The following is a 27,364-nucleotide window of genomic DNA, read 5'->3' as shown; positions in this document are numbered from 1 at the left end:
CCATTCTAAAGAGTTTTTCTTTTTCCTTAGGTTGAGGAAACATCCCATGAAGTCAATTGTCGGTACTTAAATAGAGCTGTTTCCGCCCTTTTCGATTATTACAGAACATCTAAGGTAGTAGAAATCCAAGCACTGAGAACAAACAGAGAGCACATGAAAAAGGAAGGATTAAATGTGCACAATCACATGGAGATGGAACAGACAGGTGGCCAGGACTTAAGCTTGGGAGTGGTAAAACAGGAGGCAGCAAGTCTCTTTGGCCCTGATCTGGTTCCTGTAATACTGACTTCTGAAGAACTACCCTCAAAGACAGGAAGTATATTTGAAGGTGATGGTAAAGACTTTGTTGGAGAAGATGGAGAACACTCTGGAAAATTGCATTGTACCAAGAGGCAACGAATGATGAGTAAAAGTGAGGATGCAATTGTGGAGCAAAATGCTTCAAATAGTAATATGGCTCCTTCTCAAACACTTATTTCTACAGATGACTTGCTAGACTGCTTGCTGAACCCACAAGTAACCAGGATAGTGGCACAGCTTCTGATACAAGGAAGAAGTTTGTGGTTCTAAGGAAAATGGCTTTAAAAATAATACTTTTAAAATATTTTTTGAAACGGTGTGATTTTTAAATAAAAGATGGAAGAGCAAAAATTAATGGTACATGCTTATAAATGTACTTGTTCTTACCTAATTGTGTTTCAGTCTCTTGCCACCTTCATTCATGAACATTGCTCCTTGGACAGACTGGCTCTTTGTTATTTGTTGGGCCTTCTTTCTTCAGTGACTTTGCCTTTCCTGTCCCATCCTATCCTTTCAGCCTACCTCAAGTCCCAGGTGTTCTTAACAGAAAGTAATCTCTTCAGCAGTCTCAAGCAGAGGTCAGCCTGCTGCTTGTTTTGTAAATAAAGTTTTATTGGAACACAGCCATGCCATTCATTTACATATTGTCTATGGCAGCTTTAGAGTTACAGTGTCAGAGTTGAGTAGTGACTAAGACAGCTGGCCCACAGAGCTGAAAATACTGTCTGTCTCCTTAAAAAGTTTGACAAACCCTGGCCTAATGCATCCATTGGGTGGATTCTAGCCTTGATCTGAAGTGATCACACTTGTGACACCTGCAGAATTCTCACTGGTTAACCCCTGCCATCTAGAGCAGGAAAAAAAGTAGATGGGGGTCCAATATAAGTCCTCTCTATGGAAGGAACTGAGACATCTAGAAACACCAGTCCTGGGAATGAAAAGCACTGGAGGTTACTGACTCCTGAAACTAACTAAAAGTTTGATTTAGTGAAATTGATCCTACCTACTTTCATTACATTTGCAAGAAGATCTGGGGATAATTATTACTATTACAAAGTAAGAATTTAGAATTAGAAAAGTATGTTGATTTCTGAGTAACCATTTGTGAAACAAATATATAACAGAAAAGATAAGCAAAATAATATTTTTTTTGAGAGCGAGTGGGGGAGAGGGGCAGAAGGAGAGAGAGAGAGAGAATATCTCAAGCCGTCTCCATACTCTGCACAGAGCCCAAAGCAGAGCTTGATACTACAACCCTGGGATCGTGACCTGAGGCAAAATCAAGAGTCAGTTGCTCAACTGACTGAGCCACCCAGGTACCCCAAGCAAAGTAATCTTTTCAGATGAATTGACAACTGTCTCCATCCTTCTCAGTCTTCAGACTCAGGGTATCAGTACATCCAAAAAAAAAGTATATGCCCTCTAGAAGAGAGGAAGGTGTTATATGAACATGCCTAGGAAAAGAAGGGTCTGGAAGAAACCTGTCTGTAGGACTTACTACCAATTGACCACTATATACCTATTTATTTGAATTACCTATTTATATAATTATTGTTTATTAACCAGAATGTCACTCCATGGGAGTATGGACCTGGTTTTGATTATTACTGTATTCATAGAGCCTTGATCAGAGTGTCCAGCATACTGTTGGGGGCTTGTTAAATATTGGGCTGAGTGGATTATAAAAAGAACTTTTTGGCAATACTCCATCAAATACATTGGAGTAAAGGATGTTGTGGCCAAGGGCAAGATGTCTGTTCCCCTTGGGAAGCGGATCCTTACTGCAGAAGTAGACATATTAATATAGTAAGTGAGACCAGCATTTTTATTTTTTTTTTAAATTTTTTTTTTCAACGTTTTTTATTTATTTTTGGGACAGAGAGAGACATAGCATGAACGGGGGAGGGTCAGAGAGAGAGGGAGACACAGAATCGGAAACAGGCTCCAGGCTCCGAGCCATCAGCCCAGAGCCTGACGCGGGGCTCGAACTCACGGACCGCGAGATCGTGACCTGGCTGAAGTCGGACGCTTAACCGACTGCGCCACCCAGGCGCCCCAAGACCAGCATTTTTAAAAAGTGGAACAGAATAGGTGATTTCAGTGAACTCTTTAGAAAGTGTATTATTTCATACAATTTTTCAGGAGAAGTATTTTTCCAGGATAAGTGTATTTCATAAAACTTTTCAGTTATATTTGTGTGTGTGCTAGGCCTGATATAAAGTATATTTCTTCATGTCCTCATGTAGGTTGGGGTCAGAGAAATTTGAAATATATTCTGAAATAAAACATTTAATTCAGTTAGAGGTAACAGTCTTTGACACGCTGAGACCTGGGAAGAGAGTTAGGACATTGGTATGAATGGATTTCTAAGTGTAAGTGGGTGATGGGAGATATTTCCTGATTTTATCGAGATGGAGATCCTGGCTATGTGTGGAGTATGGTAGTGAGGAAAGACAGTAAAAGGGGGAGGCCATCAGCCACCAAAAGGAGCTGGATCGCATTTCATCCTGCATTTCTCAGATAAGCATGCCTGAGTGAGTGAAATTATTAGATAAATGCATTGACCCTGCAGAGGCCAGAGGCGTCAAAGAATACAGGCTTATTCTCCCCTGTTTTCAGGACCGGGCCACATCTGGGTAGGGCAGTGGGTTCCAGCTCTGCTCACAATGAGAATGGAAGAACTCCAAACAAAATTTTTAGTGAGAATACAGACTCAGCATCACACCCAAAGTACCCAGGCATTAGCAGGGCGAACCTGTCCAGTTGGCACAGTGACTAGAGCCCATGAGCTTTTAGAGTTCCCCAAAATGCTTTAGATTCTTTTGAAATTAAAAAAAAAAAACAAGCAAACAAAAAACATGTAATTCAGCTTCAATTGCATTCACAGTTATATCATTTCAGTTGCAAAGTGTAATTGTTAATACTTTTTACTTTTTATGGAGTAAGGGGCCCATGAAGGCAAAAGTCCCTGGAGTCTTGAAAGTCCTACATGGCTCTGAGTATCAGGATATCAGAATCATTTGAGATGCTTGCTGAAAATGCATATTTCTAGGCACCGCTCTAGAGCTACAGAACCTGACTCCTTTGGGATGGGCCAGAACTTGTTAGCTCAGCAAACACCTTAGGTGATTCAAATACCAAAAATATTTAAGAATCTCTGGCCCTAGGGGAAACCCCCAAGACCTCTCACAGTCTCAAAGTGGGCTTGGTTTAGCAGGGACTTCTTATTGGGGTCAATTTGCCCTTCAGATTTACTGAACTAATCCTGTACTGTGCCCTTACTGTAATTTTCAGCTGAATATTATTAACACTCTGAGGACCCCTTGATGCTCTCGTGTTTAGTTGTAGTCTTGTATCAACAGTGGCCTGTGTTTATCATCAAGCTCTCCTGTATCTGCCCTTAAGGATAAAGAGGTTTACCACCAAATGTATTTTCCAAATATTTTATTCAAAAAGGAGGTAAATGACATACATTTGTTTAGATTGAGGATAACTATGACATTTACTGACAGGATCATTACACTTTGGTGCAATACACCCTGATACTCAGGTTTGCCCTGAGTTAACCAAACCAGTGGAAAACAAGAGCAAATCAGAGAGCAGGTCTCTCCTTTTTATTTCTTACATTCATTGTCAAGCCTGCGTTCAGACACCAGTGGCTGTGAAGCCACTCCTAAACAATAAGGAGTCTTTGCCAATCCACTTAAAAAACAAATAGCAACAGCAAGAAAAATTTCAAGATGTCCATTAATGAAGCAGTACCTGTGGCCCCCTCAGCCTCCCAAACTTGGAGTGAGGTAGTTCGCAGCAGCCAAGGAAGAGTGCCTTTAGCCTCCTAGCGACACCCCCTGGCATCAGTCTAGTCTCTTGGCCTACAGAGTTTCAAAGGAAGAGACTATAGTGGAAATCAAAGGCAGAAGGAAAAAGCCAAGGAAATATGAGGGTCATTCATAGATAACCTGAGCTGTTTCTGAAATGGTAACATTAATCAGAGGCCATATTCTGTAATGGGAAGAGCAAAGGGCTTGATGACACAAGGACCAAGATTGTGTTTCTGTCTCTGAGGACTACTACCTAGGTGACCTCAGGCAAGGAAGCTTCTTCACTCTGAGCATGTTTCCTCAACTTTAAAATGTGGATATGGGAGCGCCTGGGTGGCTCAGTCCATTAAGCATCCAGCTCTTGATTCTGGCTCAGGTCATGATCTCATGGTTTGTGAGGTTGAGCCCGCATAGGTCTCTGCACTGACAGCACACAGCGTGCTTGTGATTCTCTCTCTCCCTCCCTCTCTCTACCCACCCCTCAAACTCACACTCTGTCTCTAAAAATAAATAAAAATAAACATGAAAAAAATAATAAAATGGGGATATATTCTTACCTCATAGAATTGTTTGAAAGAATAAAATAAATACTCTATGTGAAAGCACTTATTATATTACCTGGTACAATCTAGGTGCTCAATGAATAGTGTCTGAATCTAAAATTTACCTGGGGGAAAAAAAAAAAACCACAACACTTTACTATCTAATAGATACTGAGCTAACAAATTAGCAATATGACTGCTTGATTCCTTTGGTTTATTTATGCACAAGTCTTTAAAATAATCAAAATTGAGTGCATAAAGAAAATATGCTATTTAATAACATTAGAACATAGTAGAAGGGTTTAATCTTAACCCTTAATCTTAACATAGTAGAAGGGTTTCATGCTGACAGTGTGGCAGGCTTATCTCACTGTTGTCACTGGGCAGAACTAAGACCAACAGAAGATAGATGAAGGCAGATTTGGGGTCAACATACAAATGGACCAGTCTGAGCCAGGGTTGCTGTGCTGCACAAGTGGGTGGGACACAACTCCCTTGGGCCACAAACTAGACCACAGCCCCTGAACCATGTGGGGCACATCTGCACTGTGATTCCAGAAGCCTGACTGGAGCTGTCCCACCTGTCATGGTTCTATTCCCTGTCGTACAATCTTCAATTTAAGGCAAAGTCTAGGATGTAAAAGAGATGGCTCCTACTTTGGGTTGGAGTCTGACTATGCTTTCTCTTTCTTAGTTGGTTTATAAAACGTTTCTAGAGCTTCTGTTTACATAAGGCACAGACCTCAGCCCAGGGATTAAAAAAAAAACAAAATGAGTTAGACACCATCCCTGTCCTCAGGGAAATCAGCAATCCTACAGTAATATTGTGCTCAGTAATATTGTGCTCCTCAAGGAATATGGCATCCCAATGTGATACCAGCTGTCTCCTTCAGCAGCAGCTAAAATTGCATGGCTGTGCCCTCTGACTTTAAGATGAACATTATTCTGAGGTGCCTGGGTGGGTCAGTTGGTTGGGCGTCCGACTTCAGCTCAGGTCATGATCTCACAGTCTATGAGTTCGAGCCCCACGTCAGACTCTGTGCTGTCAGCTCAGAGCCTGCAGCCTGCTTCAGATTCTGTGTCTTCCTCTCTCTCTGTCCCTCCCCCGCTTACACGCTGTCTCTCTCTCTCTCAGAAATAAACATTAAAAAAAAAATCAGATTATAAGATGAACGTTATTCTCTCCTTCCTGAAAATACAAATATGTTCTTTCCTTCTACAGATTTGATGTCCACAGTTGTGGACAAACAGTTGCAACTAAGTTATCTGATTTAAATTCTCAAATTTATTGCTCTCAAGAGAGGTACATTCCAGTTATGAAGGAGAAGCTGAAGAAAGTCTGATTTCAGTGATAAGTATCCTTTGATCTTAGAAAATGCTGTTAAGAGGGGGGAAAAAATCTGAACTTGTTTTACAACACAGTATGTATAGATGAGCAATGTCTTCTGGGAAGGATACCAAGATGTTAATATGTAAAAGTAATGAGGTACTCTGGGTAAGCCTGGTAGTCATAAAATACCACAAATAAACCCGGATTATGCACACAGTCTGTGACAGTGTCATACAGATCAGTAGGGTTGTCAGGGCTCTTTGGTGGAGGCACAATCAGTGATTGATTTCCACGTGTGTAGGTTCCAGTAAGTACTCGCACATAGTACATATGCTTTTTCCCATTTTTGTCTGGTCTGGAGTATGTATCGCTGGCAGAATAACAGGCATTGACGGCAAAATAGGTTCCCTTTCCATATGCCACAGCTGTGAAGATAAAGAAAGACATTTTTTAAAAGTTCAATTTAGTCTATAATCTGACATATTGACCCGGTACGTCAAATAATGTTATAATAACGTTCAGTTCTTCTCTCCAAAGCCTCTTAAGAATTTTTGTCATGTGTTTTAATTTTTTTAATGTTTGTTTATTTCTGAGAGAGAGAGAAAGAGAGACAGAGACAGAGACAGAGACAGAGCACAAACTGAGGAGGGGCAGAGAGAGAGGGAGACACAGAATCTGAAGCAGGCTGCAGGCTCTGAGTTGTCAGCACAGAGCCCGACGCGGGGCTCAAACTCGTGAAATGCAAGATCATGACCAGAACTGAAGTTGGACGCCCAACTGACTGAACCACCCAGGTGCCCCTCATGTGTTTTTAATTTTTAAAAATCACTTCTCCACCCCCGAGGGCCAGTCAGTCCTTCTGGGAGGACACATAATGACTCTTAACCCTGAAACTCTGGCTGCAGCACAGCCACCAACCCTGCAAACCACACTGTCCCTTGCCCAGGTTGGGTTCTCGCAGCTGACACCCCATTAGTAGCAGGCAGATTGCTTGCTGCCTTACCGTTTTTCCCAGCGTAACTGCGGTTAAAGCCATTTCGGTTGACATGTGGCACTGAGTCAACATCTGTCCCATGGAAGAGCTGCTTCTCATTGTTTTTATGTCCATACTTGGCATCCATGGCTTTTTTCTTTGTTTGGTAGCTATTCCAAAGATCTGGATTCTGGATCCTCTCAATCTACAAATCAATAAAGAAAAATATTCTGTCGGTGCCAAGAGCCTTTGGCAAGATACAGCAAATGAAACATGACCATTATTTTTCATAAATGAAAATTAAAATAAACAACAATTTCAATGCCAGATGGCACCTTTCTGCATTCAGAAATCTTTTTAGATCCAGTGTTTCACAAAAACAGACCGTGGGAAGAATATTAATTTCATTTTTTAACATCTTTTATGTACCACATGACAGCAAACAGCGTTTAGGATCTTAAGTCCTCGTTGTGTGAAGTTGGCTGACCAAGCCTCCCCAACTCCTGCTTTTCACCTCCAGTTCAAGGGCAGTTCAGTTTCTGTCTATGTCACTTTGTCACTTTGCCTCTCTCCTCCTCAGTCCTTTTGGGACACTGGTTCACCTGGTTAGCCATGTTCTAATTGTGGGAGAAGTGCTAGAGGGTCTGGTCCAGAAGGAAATTAATTAATGAAAATCAATCTCTGGTCCAGTTGGAAGAGTGGGGCATAAATCCTGGTGGGATAGGATCTGCTTGCAGACCACAGTTATGCTTTGACCATCCATTCTCTTTGGGAGGTGGCCTCCAGGGTTGTGGGGGAAATTCCTTGAGTCCTGGCTTGCAGGACCCAGGAGGAATCAGACAAATCTAGAATCTGTAAGCAAACTTGCTTGGGTTCTTAAAAAAAAAAAAAAAAAAAAAAAGGAAGGAAGGAAGGAAGGAAGAAAGAAAAGAGAAGAAAAGAAAGGAAAGGAAAGGAAAAGAAAAGAAGAAAGAAAGAAAAAAGAAAATCTAGGCAAGACAGAGCCAGAATGTGGGGCATTCTATAATACAACTGGCTTAACCTCTTTAAAAAATTCAGCATCATGAAAAATGATTTTTTAAAATGCAAGAGTATATTCTAGATCAGAAGAGACAAAGGAGACAAAATGACCTAATGCAGTGTGTGAACACATATTTGGAGAGGGGGGAGTAATAAGAAAGCAATTGGGGAAATTTGGATATGGACTCTATTAGATATTACTGTATTACTGTTAATTTTCTTATATGGGATAACACTGTTATTTAGGAGACGGTCTTTATTCATATGAAATATGTGCTAAAATATTTATGAGTGTCATGAAGTCTGCAACTTACTGTCAAATGCTTCAGCAAAACCTGAGAGAGTAAGAGAGAAAAAGCAAATGTGGCAAAATTACTGAATCTATGTGTAAGTTTATGGATGTTAAAAGTCTTAGTCCCAGGTCCTAATAGTCATGGAGGATGACAGCCACCTATTTTTCCTGTTAGTGCTTTCATACTGTCAGGGATTTCCAAAGAGGTGTCTTAAGTATTACCTAGCTCTACTTTTATCTGTTTCACACACTGGACTTTCACATAAGATTTTATTTTTAAAAAGTGTCTACAAAAAAATAGTAAAATCATTTCTCTGGCCGTCCACTAACACATGGCAAACCTCCAGAGCCCACTGTAGACATGGCTGGTCCACCGGACAGTCCTGCTCAATCTGGACTTGGCATCTCCTCAAAATGTGCCAGTCAGCCACTACCAGATGACTGTACTTGATATTTGAGATGAAACATATTTGTTATTGCAGAACCAGACCATCAAAGTGCCACACACCTGAATCACACTGTCTTGGTACCTCAGAATTGTTTTTGCTCAAATGGTTTACGTTGAGGATTAAAAAATGGAAGCTGTGGTACAAAGTTTGATATTGAATTTATTGTGAGGATGATTTTGAAAATATTCTCCAGGACTTGATTCACAGGATAAATCTCTCAGTAGCCAGTCTCAGTACCGTGAAAAGCTGTGAGTCTCCTGATTACATGATTTTCTTTCTGATTTATGAAAATTATGAATCTCAAGAATGCGTGTTTACTTCTTTGCCTTGTCTACCAGGAAGCTCAAGGAAACAAATCTGTGGTCCTTCTAATAACTACCTAGGAACTCCTGTTATATATTTTTGTAAATGATAATACCTCTGTATTATCTTATTTTTCCTACCCTCCTTTTCTTTTTTGTCCATTTTTCTTTATTTTATCTGAAGATATGATATATATCCTTGTTAAGACGCTTCAAATCGTTTTGAGTTATTATGTGCTTAACTACATAAATAAACAGAGTGGTGGCAGAAATAGAAAATTTGGTAAGAAAGAAAATGCAGGCCTTATTGGCAGACTTGTTTTGATGGATGAAGGGAAGGTACCCAAAGGTCTCTAACTTTACTCAGAAAGTGGTGGAACCAAGGACAGAAGTGGGGAAGGAAAGGGAAACAGTGAGATGAGTTAGATTTAGGGAAATTGATTTAGCAGACAGATATTAAAGCAGAGATATTTTTAGGCCATTGAGTATAGGTTGTAGGGGTGCCTGGGTGGCTCAGTCAGTTAAGCATCTGACTTTGGCTCAGGCCATGATCTTGCCATTCCGAGTTTGAGCTCCACGTCAGGCTCTGTACTGACAGCTGAAAGCCTGGAGCCTGTTTCAGATTCTGTGTCTCCTTCTCTCTCTGCCCTTGCCCTGCTCATGCTCTGTCTCTGTCTCTCTCTCTCAAAAATAAATAAACATTAAAAAAAATAATAAAAAATAAAAATACATGTTGTAGAGTATGATCAAAGATCCAGGTTGGTGATGTTGATTTGGGAGCTGTCAACATTGAAATAGCAGCTGAAGCCAAGAAGGGTAAAAACATTTCTTGATGAAGTACAGAGACAGAAGAGCAAACTATAAATCCTATGGGCAAAGCTAGGATTAGCAGTTTGGAGAAGAAATAAATAACAGGGATAACAAAAGGAAAACTAGTTAAAGAAGAAAGCATTAATATAATATTGCCATAGAGGTCAAATGGGAACATAATTTCAAAGAGCAACACTGAAGCTTAAAAGTGGAAGATGCCAAAATGAGGGAGACGAACAAGGAAAGGGCCATTGGAATTAATCACAGAAGCGAGTGCTGCTGATGTGTGAATGGTGGAGCAGAAGCACAGAATCCTGATCTGAGGGCCTCTGTGTGTCTTTGTGGTGTTTTCTAGTTATCGAATCCAACCCTGCAGCTCTATCTTTGAATTTTTACTAGCTTGCTTCACAGATTCTTGTGAATTCGTTTCTGCTGGGATATCAGGGTGGGTGGGGGAATGTTGCTGTGGGTCCGTTTTCATTTTCTTGGGCTAGCTTTTGGAACTTTTTCTTTTTCTTGAAGCTGCTGCCCTTGCTGTCAGCAGCCTCTTCAGGTCCGCTGCTGAGTGGCTCCTCCTTTGGAGGAAGAGAGTTTCCTCTTTTTGGGGGGATGTTCCTGTTTTCTTCCTCTACAGGGTCACTAACTGGTTCCTCTTTGGGAAAAGACTTCTTCCTTTGGGAAGGCTTCTACTGTCAGCTGTCTCTTCAAGATCACTACTAACCAGCTCCTCACTGAGTCAACACGTGTTTTTAGTATTCTAACATCATATCGCAATCTAATATTATATTGTAATAACTGACACGATCTCAATCTTAATGTCTCTGTAATTATAGTGATGGGAGTAGAATCTACAATCAAAAATCGAATTGCCATAAAATATTCTAATTCTGGGAAAACAATGTGGTTGCAAATGTATTTGTAGATTTATCCAGGACCATGATGCCACTCATCTCCACCATTCTTAAGAAACTCCATGTCAGCAGAAGGCTTACCTTCTCTATGTAGAAGTGCGAGCAGGTCTGATTAAACTTGCTTGCCACCGTGTCATATTCTGCATGACCAGGCTGTAGCTCAACCACACAGACATCCTGCTGTTTCATATCACTCCAGTGCTCAGGGATCCCAACTGCAAAGAGGACATTTGAGGACTCCCACACACCTGGGAAGGCCCATCCACACGCTCCTGGTATGCTCTGAAGAACTGAGTATCATCTGTGTTCTTACTTTATTATCTCCTAACTCAACGTGTTCAAGAAGTTTTTATCTTTCTCAGAGAATGTCTCTCAAAGCATGGCCCACAGACAACCTACATCAGAACCAATCTTAATGCTTGTTAAGAGAAAACCCCACAGGGGCGCCTGCATGGCTCCATCTTAGGTTAAGTGTCTGACTTGGCTCAGGTCATGATCTCGTGGGTGTGGGTTCGAGCCCCACATCAGGCTCTGTGCTGACAGCTCGGAGCCTGGAGCCTTCTTCAGGTTCTGTGTCTCCTTCTCTCTCTGCCCTCCCCTGCTCATACACTCTCTCTCTGTCTCTCTCTCTGTCTCTCTCTCAAAAATGAATAGATGTTAAAAAAAAAAAAGAAAAAGAAAAAACCCACAGATCTACTGAATCAAACTCTCTGAGGGGTGGAACCCATGTACCTGCATCTTAACAAGTTTTGATCATGCTCGGATTTAAGAAGTGCTGATGTGGTGTAACTCAAGCTGCATATTCTGTTCAGCCTCTAATCTGTCATCATTTAATAATTTAACAATAAATTATTTCCCTACAATGGTCTTGTTAGAAAAGTGTGGAATTTTGCCGGAACGCCTCACTACCACAAGGCCCTCCGCATCTATTCATTATTTTTCTCCCCATCCTTAAGAGCTGGGTGGCTGGCAGGTTTTGCTGTCTTCTCTTCTGCTAAACAGAATATCATACTTGATTTGTCATTCCCCTAGGGTGGCTCAGAGTCTGAGGAATTCATTCACACGGATCTCATGAGAGATAAAGATAATGTACCAGAAGCCAATTTACTAGTTTTCGGTGCAGGACCTGTGTGGTTCAAAGGCAGGAATGTCTATCTACACAACACAAACAGTCCCTTCTCGGGGAGTAGATCCAGTCAGAGAATTCCAAGGCTGCCTCCTGATGCATGCATTGAGGAAGACTTATGTTCAGGGCAGGAGAGGAAGTGAATTCTGGGAGAAGATCCTACAAGCTCCCAGTGCTCTCCAGGTTATCAGTCACAGAGAGAGTGCCCACTCTGACCAGGCTGTCTTCTCCTTTTGTTCTAGAAAACCTTGAGCCACTTTTCTTTAAAGCCCACGGCTTTCCCTCTTCTGACTGAAGGAGCCATTATCTCTGCAGCAGAACTGGCTCTGGAAAGCTGATAAACTGTAGAGATGGGAACAACTGCAAGGCTTGGGTACTGTCACCATTAAGATGGTCAGCCTCAGACTGTTGAGTGCATCCATGCTACGTTTCCCCAGCCATAATGTAAGTGCATTAAGCTCAGACACCAGGTTTTCTATTTTATCCCATAAGAGTTACCTGAATTTGATCTGCTTGAGTACAATTTCGATGTATGTACCAAATAGTGTTAAGCCCAAAGTAGGGGTAAAATAATGGATCACAAGCACACAGGTTTGACTCACCTTCAGATTTCATGAGGCGCCGAACAGGTAAACTGCGTCCTCCTGCATCTATAGCACTGTACTTGCACAGGTCCACGGTGTAGGTCTGGTGATTAACTTTGACAACAGCTATCCTTTTTTTTGCCTTCCTTGCATTCTCCAATTGCAGATTGATTATTTTCTTAAAACTATGAAAAGTGTCTTTGTCATAATATTGCCATTCTACAAATTCACTAATAAAATCTGCCTGGGATTTCTGTTCTTTGGCCAATCTAATTCTCTTGATCATTTCCTCAATTGCATTTCTAGCCTCTGTCAAATCTTTGCCAATCCCAAAAACTTCAATCAGAGGTCTTTTACTGTCCAAGCAAATGGCAATATTTAAGTTCTCCTGCAGCTCATTCAATTTCTGATATTCTTTTTCATTAAAATCTTTGATACACTCATCTTCATTGGTGTAAGGACACAGTTCCTTTGTAATCAGATCCTGTATCCAGGTGAGAGCGTTTTCCACACATTTTACATTTTCACCACACACCTGAAAACTTGCTGATTCTGTTTTCTTTTTCAAAACCAAAGGATTCTGCTTTTGGGGAGATTGACTCGAGGACCCCATAAATGCTAAAAAAAGAAAAAGAAAAAGAAAAAAAGAAAAGCAAAGAAAGGAAGATTAGCTATTTCTTTCTCTCTCTCTTTTTGGTTACTGTGCTGTACATTAATCTCCAGGACTTATTTATCTTATAACTGGAAGTTTGTACCTTTTGTCCCTCTTCACCCATTTCATCCCTCCTCACCTCCCAATCCCACCCCCTGCTGCCTCTGGCAACCACCAATCTCTTCTCTGTATCTAACAGTTTGTTTGTATTTTAATATTCCACATATTAAGTGAGATCATCTTATTTCATTTAGCACAATGCCCTCAAGGTCCATCCATGTTGTCACAAATGGCTGGATTTCCTCCTTTTTTATGGCTGAATAATATTCCATTGTCTGATATATATATATATACATATATATATATATGTATATATATGTGTGTGTGTGTGTGTGTGTGTGTGTGTATATATATATATATATATATATATATATATATATCACATTATCTTTATCCATTCATTTGTTGGTGGACACTTAGGTTTTTCAATGTCTTGGTTTTGTAAATACTACTGCAATGAATATGGGGGTACAGACAATCTTTTTAAGATAGTTTTTTTATTATTACCTTAAGATAAATACCCAGAAGTGGAATTGCTGCATCATATGGTAGTTCTATTTCTAATTTTTCAAGGAACCTCCATACTGTTTTCCACAATGGCTGGACAAGTTTGCATTCCCACCAACAGTGCATGAGGGTTTCTTTTCTCCATATCCTCCCCAACACTTGTTATTTCTTGTCTTTTTGATACTAGCCATTCTATCAGGTGAGGTGATTTCTCCTTAGGTTTTGATTTGCATTTCCCTGATGATTAGTGATGTTTATCACCTTTTTATGTGCCTGCTGGCCATCTGTATGTCTTCCTTAGAAAAGTGTCTATTCAGATCCTCTGCCCATTTTTAAATCCAATTATTTGTCTTCTCCTATTAAGTTGCACAGTTCTTTATATATTAACCCCTTTGTATATTAACCCCTATCAGATACATTATTTACAAATATTTTCTCCCATCCCATAGGTTGCCTTTTCATTTTGTTTATGGTTCCCTTTGCCATGAAAAGCTTTTCAGTTTGAGGTAGTCCCACTTGTTTATTTTCTGCTTTTGCTATTTGTGCTTTGGTGTCAAATCCAAAGAAAATCACTGCCAAGACTGATATCTAGGAGCTTACTCCCTGTTTTCTTCTAGAAGTGTTATGGTTTCAGATCTTTAATGCATCTTGAGTGGATTTTTGTGTATGGTGTAAGACAGTAATCCTGTTTCATTCTTTTGCATGGGGCTGTCCAGTTTTCCTAGCACCATTTATTTTAGCATATGTGCTGCTGAAGCAAGCACCCAAACACTATTTATTGAAGAGATATCCTTTCCCATTGGCTCCTTTGTTGTAAATTAATTGACCACACAGATGGTCCCCAACTTACAATGGTTCAACTTACTATTTGTCAACTTCATGATAGTATGCAAATCATACTCATTCAGTAGAAACTATACTTTGAACTTTGATCTTTACCTGAGCTAGTAATATGTGGTGGCATACTCTCTTGTGATGTGGGACACTGGCAGTGAGCCATAGCTTCCAGCCAGCCAGGCATTGTGAGGGTCAAAAACCACTACACTTACAACCATTCTGTACCTGTAAAGTCATTCCGTTTTCACTTCCATTATAGTATTCAATAAATTACACGAGATGTTCAACACTTTTCTATAAAATAGGCTTGTGTCAGATGAGTTTATCCAACTCTAGGCTAATGTGTTCTGAGCATGTTTAAGGTGGGATAGGCTAAACTATGATGTTTAGTTGGTTAGGTGTGTTAAATGCATTTATGACTTATGACATTGTCAATTTACAGTGGGTTTATCAGGATGTAACCCCACTATAGGTCAAAGAAGATATGTATATGTGTGGATTTATTTTTGGGCTCTCTAATCTGTCCCATTAATCTGTCTGTTTTTATGCCAATGCCATACTGTTTTTATTACTATAGCTTCATAACATAGTTTGAAATCAGGAAGTGTGATGTCCCCAGCTTTGTTCTCCTTTCCTTTTTTCTTTCTTTCTTTCTTTCATGTGCATGAGCGAGTGCAAGCAAGGGAGGGGCAGAGAGAGAGAGGGAGAGAGAGAATCCCAAGAAGGCTCCAAGCTGCCAGCACAGAGCCCAATGCAGGGCTTGAACCCATGAACTGTAAGATCATGACCTGAGCCAAGATCAAGAGTCAGATGCTCAACTGACTGAGCCACCCAGGCTCCTCTGTTCTCTCTCAAGATTTCTCTGGTTATTAAGGGCCTTGTGGGTCTGTACAAATTTAAGACTGTTTGTTCTATTTCTGTGAAAAATGCCTTTGGAATTTTGATAGGGATTGCATGGAACCTGTGGATTGCTTTAGGTAGTATGGACATTTTAACAATACTAATTCTTCCAACCCATAAGGATGGTATATTTTTTCCATTTGTCATCTTCAATTTCTTTCATCAATGTCTCATAGTTTTCAGAGTATAGGTCTTTCACCTTCTTGGTTAAATTTATTCCTAGGTGTTTTGTTCGTTTTGATAAAATTGTAGATGGGATTATTTTCTTAATTTCTCTTTCTGATAGTTATGTTTAAGATTAGCTATTTCTCATGTGACATCCATATTAGGAATATGCATTTCATAAAAAAGGTCAACTCACATGTTAATTTAGACGGCAGAGACTGTTGGGGAGAAGTCAGAGATGGTTCTCTTTTTTTCATGCTGGCCCAAAACACGTCCAGTAGGTGAGGCATAAAGATAACAACTTTAACTTTTTTCACAGACTGGACAAATCCTTTTTGGATAAAGTCTTCAATGGCATCAATGATGGCATCAGCAACCATACCTGGGTCTTGTTTGGCATTTCCTAGAAAAGCAAATAATAAAAACAGGAAGGGGTAAAGACCCAACTGGGGAGGCTGAGCAGTAAGTTGGGGATTCCAGTCCTCACAGAATGAATGCCCCCCCTGCCCAACTCTTTCATCATCTCAGGCTTTTCTAGCAATGCACGGTCAAACACTTTTGAGGTCCTAGATGCAACAGGGAGCTTCTATTCCAGGATGTCAGGAAGTCACTAGCCCAACAATGAACAAAGGACCCAGAAATCTAACTTTTGGTTTCTGATGTTCATATCTACTCTGTTGAGCTGACCCTACCTCACTGTGTTCTGTGTTACAAGGATAATTAACTATTCTCAGCTCATTAGTGTCCTCAAAAGGTCCATAAAAAGCAAAATATTCTAATATATGTAGAAATATCATACTCTTTTTCTTTTTTGCTCAGAGTCACCTGACTATATGCATGTATCTTTATTCTTCCAGATGTCTTTGGGGACCTGATTTAAACTAAGCTAATTTTGTAAGATACCTGGCGCTGTAAACTATCTGTTATAATCTATAATTCTTTGCACACAAGTTATCCATGAGCCTCTAGGAAATATTTTCTAGAACACTCAGTGAGATTTTAGCTGACTTTCTAGGTTTGAGGTGCCACCTAAGCAAGTCTTTTTCTTTGTATAGCACGTTCCATATCTTGTTTCCCAAGCCTAATGCCCAGGTAAGATCATGAAAAGTCCCTTGAAAAGTCCCATGAAAAGCCATGGAAGCAGTCACATACAAATAAATGGCAACTGGAAAATCACAATGGGGAGCAGTGTAAAAATCCCTTGACCAACCTGGTGTGGTAGACTAACAGCCCACTTGGATGTTCCCTGTTGACGGTGTCCACCTCTAATGCAGAAATGAGAGTAGACCACTCTGGCCTGGCTACATAGACACTTGTGGGAATGTAGACAAACCCTGTACAAAACTAAACAAATGGGTTTGTTCAGGTTTTTTTTTTTTTTTATTAGATGATCAGGAAAAGAGATCAATTCTCCTTTGCAAAGCTATGGTTATCCCGTGATTTTTGGAAGATTTTAAATGGGAGTGTTCAGACACATTCATTCACTGTCAACAAACATTTACTATGTCCCATCATGGGCTAGCTCTCAGCTAGGCACTTAGAACACAGAGGATGTGATATATGGGCATAAATAGGTATTCAACAGGTGAAGTAAGAGAAGCTGAGGGAAAGGCTATGCCTGATAGAACTGTAACAGGGGTTTGATATGCTTAGCCTGGTGTGTTCAGGGCAAAAGATCTGTTTTTGAGAAGGATAAATCTAGGGGTGGGTCTCCTCCACAGGAGCCCATATCTAGATAGGAGGCTATAATAAAAGTTTAGGCAAAATACCAGAGCTGAACAAAAAGAAGAGGCCAGAATGAAGAGTCAGGTACAGGGACTGAGAAGACAGTTGGGAAGTGAAGTCAGCAGGACCTAGTGACCAGCTGGGTTTATCTTTGACCCTGTGTTCCTTCTTTTTTGCCTCCCACCCACCAGTATGTGTGCATCATGAGTCGTGCTGTATTGCAGTAGTTTGTTTACATGTCTGTCTCTCACAGTAGGCTAGGTGCTCTTTATGGACTAGACCCTTTTCTGAGACATCTTTCTGTCTCCAGTGCCTAAACACAGTGCCTGGCACATGGCAGGCACTTGGTAAACATTTAATCAAATTAGTTAATAAGCTAATGAACATAGGAGTGATAAAGACTGTAGAGTCAAGGATTATAAGTAGAAAGTGATGCTTTTAACATGATCAGGGATACAAGAGGAAGGGCAGGTTCAGGGCAGAAGACAACAGAAGAAAGTTCATAGTCTACATTGAACTTGAGGTGCTTGCGAGTATCGCTGGACACCCACCCCTTCCCCCAGGCATGTGTCTGTAAGGAACCAGGGAGAGGGCTTCTTTTACTGCCAGAAGCTGTCTCAATCACAGTCCCAGTTCAACACATAAACACCACTAAAGGTCCTTAGTGCTTTAGTCTAAGAACCAAATCAGGTGGTGATAGAGACTGGTAAAGACAACAAGCAAGGAGAATCTGCTAACCTTGATTCATTTGTGCAGACCAGCAATGCAACCAGGTCAGTGGAAGAGACAACAGGTTTTCAGTAACCCAGAAATACTCAAACATGTATATATTTATATAAAATGAAAACTGCCTCATTTCCTTGTTTTTTCTTGGGAAGGTCTATGCCACCCTTGAATTGTCTGATTTCTTGGCCCAAATAAAGTTTATGTAGAAATACAAGACCAGAGCTCAGAAGAAAAACCAATGGAGACAGAGACTGGTGAGTCATTAATGCGTGTTCATAAAAGATAGATACACAGATACATAGATAGAGATAGAGAGATAGAGAAACAGGCAGACAGACATGTTGGCTAATCTCCCAAGATTGGATAATACTACATGGGGAATGAAAACATAAAGGGACTATAAATTATACTTTCAGAAATAGGAAAGTAATAAAATAGATGTAGCATTCCATGTGGGAACATTAAGAGGAATGGTAGAGAATTACAGAAATCAAAATAACAGAGGATTAGAAGAAGGCTCAGAAAATGACAAGGGTGGTTAAGTGTACTGAGCTAAGCTTTTGGAGGGCTTAGAATGCCAGTGGGCAACACTCAATTGCTGCACAATGGAATCACCAATCCAGGGCTCTTTGGGACCAATCAGCTATGTTCCACTTCAAGTCTGAAAATGTTTGCCTCCCGGACCAGCTCTCTTATGGAAAACTAAGCAGAAATTCCTAATCAATGCCCATGACTCAGATTCCTGGGAAAAGAGCTCAAAGAACATCACCTCACTAATGGTAAACCCAAAGCACCATCCTTATACATGAAGACCCACACAACTATTAAATAGTTTGAGGAAAACAAAAGAGGCAAGTAGGCTGAAAAGGGGAAATTTGGAGTTGAATTTATGACCCATTAGAACCAAAACCCATTAAGCTCTGGTGACTGAGAGTCTTCTGTGTGGACATGTCCTAAGGCCAACCCACGCAGCCAACTGTCCAAGAGGTGTAAGAAGAAGGCAGGAATATTCATCTGAGAGTCAGCAACTGCGAGGTGCAAGCGGATGCTCTGATGGAGCAGGGATGGAGAAGGGATGGAGCAAGAGGTTAAAGACTAAATAATGTAGGGGACAGAAAAGAGAGAGACTGAGGAATCAGACGGAATGGGTGGTTTCTTTCTTTTCTCTCCCTTCCTGTCTCTTCCCTACCAATTAGAGAGAGCAAATGTCACTCTAATTAATATTCAACACTGTCTTCAGTTTTCTTGATGTTTTCCTCTTACTTAAACCACCCACAGTCTTTGCTTACTCCCTCAGGGGGCTGCGTTGGAGTGAAGACCCTTACTCAGTCTCATCATTAACTATATTAACAGCACCAGATCCAAGGAAAGGTGGACGCCTTGATAGCCAGAGGTTACAAACCTGTCCCAATGGCTGGGAGGCAAATGGACGAGTAATTCCGTTTTTCACACTCTTGCAAAACATAGGAGATTGATCTCTTGACATCGTTTCCACCAATAACGTGAACAATATTTTTGCACCTCAATAATCCACCTTCGGTAATTATATAATCACTGTTGCCCTTTTGAACTGGGAAGCATAAAACAGAGAGGTACAAAATTAGATACTGAACCTACATTTTTTGTCTCTTTTTTTCATTTCATTTTATTTTGTTTTTTTAATTTACATCCAAGTTAGTTAGCATATAGTGCAACAATGATTTCAGGACTAGATTCCTTAATGCCCCTTACCCATTTAGCCCATCCCCCCTCCCACAACCTCTCCAGTAACCCTCTGTTTGTTCTCCATATTTAAGAGTCTCTTATGTTTTGTCCCCCTCCCTGTTTTTATATTATTTTTGCTTCCTTTCCCTTGTGTTCATCTTTTCTATGTCTTAAAGTCCTTGTATGAGTGAAGACGTATGATATTTGTCTTTCTCTGACTGACTAATTTCGCTTAGCATAATACCCTCTGGTTCCATCCACGTAGTTGCAAATGGCAAGATTTCATTCTTTTTGATTGCCAAGTAATACTCCATTGTATATATATGTACCACATCTTCTTTATTGAACCTACTCTTTGATTGTTTAGGAAGCAAAATGTTTGGTTTGGCACATAAAGCATTCTATGTGAATAAGAGACTCCTAAAATATGGTCTTTGATGAATCTTTTTTCTCTTTTTAACTGTGAGATTGCTTTTCACTTCTAATTGTCTATGCTTAGAAGTCTTTGGTCAAATGTATGATTTTAAGATTAATACGTTTTCTCCCCAATCCCAAGACTTTCCCCAGCCTCTCCAAAGCCTTCCATATTCAGCCTCCCACTTACAATTTTGAAGCAAAAAATAGTATTGTGCCTTACCTTGGCGAGAACATTCCATTTCCACATTTTGTCCAGCACATTCTAAAATTGCTTTGGACACCCCTACAGGAGAAAAAGCAAAGTTACAAACATGAATTTTAAAAAATGAAAATAATACATTTGAATCAGAATGATTGCCTCATTAACTAAAAGCTTTCCCGATCATCAAAGGAATCCTATCACCTGGTATTTCTGATAAGAAAGAAGAAAAATTTATAAACTACCAATTAGCAGAAACCGTGTCAAAATAATTTTAAAGTTATTAATTAACGTTAATAAGCCAAAGTTGTAGAAGCCAGTTTGTAGCAATTGTAGCAATTGTAGAATAGTTGACTATTACCCTACTCAAAATCTGACAAGTCAAGTACCTGCTTTGAGATTAAATGTCTTTGATGTTGAGTTTACAATCATATCTGCCTCTTCTTTGGTGATATCTCCAAAGGCCACTTGGAAGATGATGGGACCAATCATCATTTCATGCATTCCTACATCTGGGCTAAACCCAGTCCCATAGAAAACTGAGAAGAAAAATGGAGTCCATCACCAAGTTGGCAACAGTAAGAACAACTTAGATCACACACTCCTCACACGTGCTCCTCTCATACTTCTTCCCCCTCTCTGTGACTTCCGGCCCTTAACCAGCCCTGACTCTAAGCCCCAGTGATGGTCCATTTCTGAAAAAGGATTATAACATATAATACATATTGGGGCACCTGAGTGGTTCAGTCAGTTAAGCATCTGGCTCTTGATTTTGGCTCAGGTCATGATCTCATGGTTGGTGAGTTCAAGGCCCGCATCGCACTCTGCTCTGTGCACAGCCTGCTTGGGATTCTCTCTCTCTCCCCCACTCTCTGCCCCTCTTCTGCTCACACTGTCTCTGTCTCTATCAAAACAAAGAAATAAACTTTAAATATATATACGTATAATAAATACATAAAATATATATTTATATATAAATATATATAAATAATATCTATTATATAAATATAATAGATATAACATAATACGTATCAAACATGACTTCTGCTGCTGGCCAGGGTGAAGTCAGGCCCCCTAGCATCTATTTCACTCATGATTTACAATTGAAAATGCAGGATAAATACAAAAAAGCCACTAACTGAGAACTGAAAAGTAAACAGCAGGCAGACTGGGGGAGGAAGTCAGTACTTGAAGAAGGCACCTGGAAGGGGAGGGGGAGTTTCTCATTTTATTTTGTTTTGAAATATTTCCTCTTTTCTCTCCCAGCACTGGCCCAAGGTGGCCCAGTTGCAGAACTACGCTATAAGAATTCCTGTCTTTGTGGCCAGAGGATTAGGAGAAAGGGTCCCTATGAGCTAAAGAGTATGAGAAGTAATCATCATGGTTGTGCATAATTTTTCTTTTTTAATTCAGGCCCTGACTCAAGGTGGGCCCAGTCACAGAACTCCACAGTGGTACCACAGGGAGCATTCTGTATTTCTGTCCAGAAGAATCCAGAGAAAGGGCCCTTATGGTCTGAAAAGTGTGTATGTATGGGCAATACCTGAGGCACGCTCTCTCTCTCTCTCTCTCTCTCTCTCTCCCCCCGCCCCCTTCTCTCTCTCCCTCTCTCTCTCTCTCCACTTTGCCTACAAGGGCAATCTTACCATGCAAAATTATGAGGCAACCCAACAGGCAGCTTACACTCCCAGAGACGCTGTCTTTCTGGCCAGAGGATCTAGAAAATGGGCTCCCTTGAGCCAGAGAGTGCAGGAGTCCCAGACACGTGAGAGCTGGAGAAGGAAGCCCCTATTTTGTGTGTGAAGTGTGATAAATCCTGAACTCACACAGAGCTGCAAGTGTGGGAGCAGACCCAAGCAGCATAACAAAGGCTTTGAGAACTAAATTAACATTGGAACTGCTACCCACACAGAAGGTGAGACAGAACCTTAGAGTGAACTGAACGGACTGTCTGCTAGAACAAACAAAATGATCACCATTTTCCAGAGGATTGTTTTTGTTTTTGTTTTGTTTTGCTTTTTGAGAGACAGAGAGAGACAGAACATGAGCAGAGGAGGGGCAGAGAGAGAGAGAGAGACACGTAGAATTTGAAGCAGGCTCCAGGCTCTGAGCTGTCAGCACAGAGCCTGACGCAGGGCTTGAACCCACAAGCTGTTGAGATCATGACCTGAGCCAAAGTAGGATGCTTAACCGACTGAGCTAACCAGGTACCCCAGAGGATTTTAACAGGACCCAAGTTTCACAGCATAACACTTAAAATGCCCAGTCTATAATCCAAAATTGTTTGTCATCCAAAGAACCAAGCAAATGTGATGAGTTCTCAAGGATAAAGACAATCAATTTCAGATGCTAATCTCAAGATGATCCAGATGTTGGAATTATCAGACCAAGACTTTAAAGCATCTGCTATAACTATGCTCCCTGAGGTCAAAGTAAACATAGTTGAATTCATGGAAATGATTTGGCATGAATGGAAAAAATAGGGGCCCTGCAGAGAAATATAAACTATTTTTAAAAAGAACCAAATGGACATTTTAGAGCTTAAAAATACAGTATCTGAAGTAAAAAAATTCACTGGATGGCTAGTGGACAGAGCAAAGAGTCCATGAACTTGGAAGTGGATCAAAAGAAATTATCCAATGTGAAGAACAGAGAGAGAAAAGAGATTTTAAAAAAAGAAAAAAAAGAGATCCTGGGGCCCTGTGGAATGCTATCAAAACACTTCACATTCTTGTTATCGGGGCACTGGAGAGAGATCAGTGTGGTAAAATAATTGAAGAAGAGACTGAAAAATTCCCAAATTTGATGGGAAACATACACATTCAGAATCAAGAAGCCTCAGCAAACTCCAAACAGGATAAACTCGAATATAGCAACAGCAAATTTGACAGAGGAGAAGCATTTGGTTGGTACTGTCTCTTTAAATCTATCTGTTTGAGAAAACATGCCACATCATCCTTAGAAAATGGTAGCCTTATTACTACTTAAAAATCCATTGTACAGGTTATATAATTTAGCCTACCTACTCTTTCACTTTAGGTTACATAAACACAGCCAGTGTCTTACATGCTCAGGTGTATGGGATATAATTTAATATCTTCTTTATCAGTAATTGATTCTTTCATAAAAAAACATCACTACCATCTTTCACTGAATAGTTACTTAGCAACTAGAAATAATTTCTCATTTAAAAGCTTTACTGAACCTTGTTTATCTTCAGCCTTGGGAATTTTGTCACTGACGAAATTTCCATTAGTCCTTCTGGCGAATTCATCTGAAAATGCCTGGAAATACAAAGACAGTTTTGACCACTACAATCCTCAGTAGATGAATAAATTTGATTCATCAGGGCTTTTGATCTTGAATGCACACATACTCAGGAGAGAACAACTCTCAAAGTGTTATTTTCATAATAGATTTTTAAAACTATGAAAATAATACATATAACTCTGTTTCTACAAATGCATTCTAGGAAAACTATTAAATATGTGAACAAAGATATAAATTATATATAAAGCATATTCATTACATGCTATTTATAACAGAGAAAATATAAAACAGTTTACAATCCAACAGGAAAATGGTTAAATAAATTTTAGTATATCCATGTGTTAGAATATTTAGTAGCCATTTCAAATCTCATTTTCAGGGGAGTCTAGGTGGCTCAGTCGGTTAAGCGTCTAACTATTGATTTCAGCTCAGGTCATGATCTCACAGTTCAGTTCATGAGTTTGAGCCCTACATTGGGCTCTGTGCTGACAGTACAGGGCCTGCTTGGGATTCTCTTTCTCCCTCTCTCCCTCTGCCCCTCCCCTGCTTGCACTCACTCACTCTCTCTCTCTCTCTCTCTCTATAATTAAAAAAAAAAAAAAAGTACACATGTATAAAAGAAGGCCAGGATGAAATTCAACTAAAAGAATGAATACATTTTGTATGGTTCAAATTTTCTACAATGAATATGTGTTGTTTTCATAATCAGTGAGAGCAGGTATCTTGCCAGTTGTTAAAAAAACCCGCAGTATTATGAGAAAGATAGTCACATGGACAGAAACACTTTATTTTTTAACTTCTTATTTGTACCAGGAGAGGAACCATTAGGGGAGTAGTCCTCTCTGGGATAAGAGGCTGGTGTATGTATTCTAGAGTTAGTGAGCCTGTGAATTCCATTTCTTTTCCTGTTAGTGACACCATCAAATCATCACTTTATTTCTCCTTTTAAACAAGCAGGAGAGATTTTTTTGGGGGGGGGAAAAATGAGTAACTTTTTTGCTAAAAGACTGATACAGTAGCTGGAGGGGGCCAGGGAAGACTATAGAGCCAGGGTCTCAGGCTCATGGGCCTCTAGGGAAGCTCCATGTGTAAAGGTGAACAGCCGGTTGAAAGACTTTCCACAACCGAAGGGGGTTCTGGTATTTCTAGTCCCAACTCTCCTACCCACATGGGGATGTGCTGAGTTCATTCTAACCCCACCTTTTAGTTGTATCTCATCCTGACATTCTCCTCATGTTATTTACAAGACTACAACTGCTTTTTCTCCTATTTAGAGGACTACAACTTTTATATTATGTATTAAGATTTCCATGTTCATATGGAAGGGAATCCTATAGATTAAAAGAGGATTAAGGGATATCAGCTCCACTGCAATATAGGGGCCTTATTTGGATTCTGATTAAAACAAACAAGCTATAAAAACAAAATAAGGCCTTTATGAGACAATTGGAAATCTGAACATCATTTGGTAATTGCTAAAATAATGAAATGATTTTCAATTTATTTTATGTGTGAAATAGCACTGTGGCCATGTTACCTTTCAAAAAGAATCCTATTGTTTAAAATAAAATAAACACTGAATTGTTTATGGATAAAGTTATGTCTAGGATTTGCTCAAGAGACAAATACCATATGATTTCACTCATATGTGGAATTTAGGGGGAAAAAAAGATGAACACATGGGAAGAGGGGGCGGGAAGAGAGGGAAACAAACCACAAGAGACTCTTAAGGATAGTCAACAAACTGACGGTTGAGGGAGGGAGGTTGGGGGGGGGGGGAAGGGCTAGATGGGTGATGGGTATACTAAGGAGGGCATTTGTTGTGATGAGCGCTGGGTGCTGTATGTAAGTGATGAACCACTAAATTCAATTCCTGAAACCAATATTTCACTTTATGGTAACTAAAATTTAAATTAAAAAGATAAATAAATAAAAAGAAAAAAATAACATAGGAAGAGGGGAAATAAATAGAGATAGAAATGAAACATATTGGCCAGAGGTTGATAATTGTGATTGATGAGTAATGGGTACAGGGAATTCATTATACTATTTTGTCTACTTTCATTAATGCTTAAAAATTTCCTTAATAAGAAGTTAATTTTTTTTCCATATCCATAAATTTGCTTGAAATTTGCTGTGCTACAACTAGTCTACACTATTCCTTTACTTTCCCATGTATGGGAAATACATGGAAAAAACAACCTAATAGACCAAGAAGACATTTGAGAACATGAGGGCTCAGCTGCCAAAACAACCAGAAGTTAGTGAGATTGTACCTGAATATTTCCATGATCACTCGGGTGCAGCAGAAAGTAAACCTCTTGTAAAGTTGTCAGTTGAGTCTTGCTACTAAATTTTAACACTTCTGAAATGATTAATTCAGCAAAAATGGTTTTAGGAAACCCCAAATTTCCTGTTCCTATGGCTGGAAATGCAATTGATTTCAAGGATAAGCTCTCAGTGATTTCCAAACATTTTCTGATTATGTCTCCCATGATCTGAAAGGCACAAAGCACAACTTTATGCATCTTTCCTAGAATTGGGAGTCAGAACAAAAAGGACAAAAATTTAGCAACTTTGACCGTGATCTCTGTCTACTCCTCCGCTTTCAACAGAGGTGAAGGGCAGTCAAAAAAAGGAAAGAAGAGTATAGGAGCTGATGAGGAAAAGAAAAAGAGAACGTCAGAGGCCCTCCAAAAAGATCCAAACTTACTCAGCAATGAAGATAAGAAGCAGGGCAAAAACTGTTCTAATCCTTCATCCTCTTCCATTCTCCATGCCCTCGCCTTGCTATCCCCACTGAGGACGCGCCATTTTCCATACCTCTTAATGAGCCCCAATAATGACTGGGCGCTATAATCAATTTATATTATTAACCAGTCTTCAGAAGTCAGCTAGGGCTAAAACAAAACAAAACAAAACAAAACAAAACAAAACAAAACAAACAGCCCAAATGATAGAACCTGCTGAGAATGTGACAGAGAGACAAGCTACATTACCCTGAGAGGAGGGTCCAGAGGGCTACCCAATTTCCTAGAGAACCTAACTCCTGGCCCACCTTGTATGAAGATGTGCTGTCATCTCTCCAGTTCGGAGCCACCACGTGAAGCACACGGCGGCAGTGCAGACTGTGTCCGCTGGTTTGGAGAACTGTGCCCATGCCAACAATTGCCATTTGTCCGACAATGTTCAATTCCTCCTGGAGCTTTGGCCCAGCTTTTGCCAGGAGGGCCTGAGAAAGGGGCCCTCTATTAAGCTCAAGATCCATGGGAATGGAGTTGACAAGAACATCAGCCTTAAAGAGAAAGCCAACAATTTGTCTCAGATGCTAACAAAAAGCATTCATCAAGGAGGACTATGTTTGAGCCACGTGCTTGGCACGATGAGGGGGAAACTAAGATGATTAATTTCAGAGGTTGAAATGCCATCCAAGGCAAAGGGTTACTAGAAGCTTATTTAATTAACACTCTAGGACAACAGAGAGCTGTCAAAAAGCAATATATAAATAGTATGGGGTCACTGAAGCAGCACAGAGGAAGTGACTTCTGGGGTCTAGAAAACGGGAATCCCTGCAGCAGGCAGAGGAAGACAGGACAGTCATCTGGGAGGGGGCCAGCATGAACATAAGCCCGGTACGTTTGAGCTGTGAGCAGATTGGTTGGACCTGATAGAGACTTTCTAAATCAGGCTAGATTAAGGCACCAAGAGAAGAGAGGAGAGGGAATGTGACCAAGCGATGTTC

General features: G+C 40.2%; 2 protein-coding genes across 4 annotated transcripts in view; one reads left to right on the top strand and one right to left on the bottom strand.

Moving 5' to 3' along the window:
• Positions 1-2,122, top strand: part of HSPBAP1 (HSPB1 associated protein 1) — a 60,053-nt gene extending 57,931 nt beyond the window's left edge. For both annotated transcript variants that reach the window (XM_049628298.1, XM_049628297.1), the window contains one exon: positions 31-2,122. In XM_049628298.1, coding sequence (XP_049484255.1) covers positions 31-570 — 540 coding nt within the window. In that variant the 3' untranslated portion in view covers positions 571-2,122. The remainder of the gene's footprint in view (positions 1-30) is intronic.
• A 3,688-nt stretch (positions 2,123-5,810) lies between these two features.
• Positions 5,811-27,364, bottom strand: part of PARP14 (poly(ADP-ribose) polymerase family member 14) — a 42,243-nt gene continuing 20,689 nt past the window's right edge. For both annotated transcript variants that reach the window (XM_049628290.1, XM_049628292.1), the window contains 11 exons: positions 26,681-26,917; positions 25,899-26,120; positions 23,558-23,636; positions 20,742-20,891; positions 20,374-20,436; positions 19,435-19,602; positions 15,778-15,984; positions 12,479-13,078; positions 10,832-10,965; positions 6,997-7,171; positions 5,811-6,418 (listed from right to left, as the gene is read on the bottom strand). In XM_049628290.1, the coding sequence (XP_049484247.1) occupies positions 6,129-6,418; positions 6,997-7,171; positions 10,832-10,965; positions 12,479-13,078; positions 15,778-15,984; positions 19,435-19,602; positions 20,374-20,436; positions 20,742-20,891; positions 23,558-23,636; positions 25,899-26,120; positions 26,681-26,917 (2,325 nt within the window). In that variant the 3' untranslated portion in view covers positions 5,811-6,128. The remainder of the gene's footprint in view (positions 6,419-6,996; positions 7,172-10,831; positions 10,966-12,478; positions 13,079-15,777; positions 15,985-19,434; positions 19,603-20,373; positions 20,437-20,741; positions 20,892-23,557; positions 23,637-25,898; positions 26,121-26,680; positions 26,918-27,364) is intronic.

Source organism: Panthera uncia, chromosome C2 (genome assembly GCF_023721935.1).
Source record: "Panthera uncia isolate 11264 chromosome C2, Puncia_PCG_1.0, whole genome shotgun sequence".
Classification (NCBI taxonomy): domain Eukaryota; kingdom Metazoa; phylum Chordata; class Mammalia; order Carnivora; family Felidae; genus Panthera; species Panthera uncia.
This window is presented reverse-complemented; position numbering and strand designations above follow the sequence as displayed.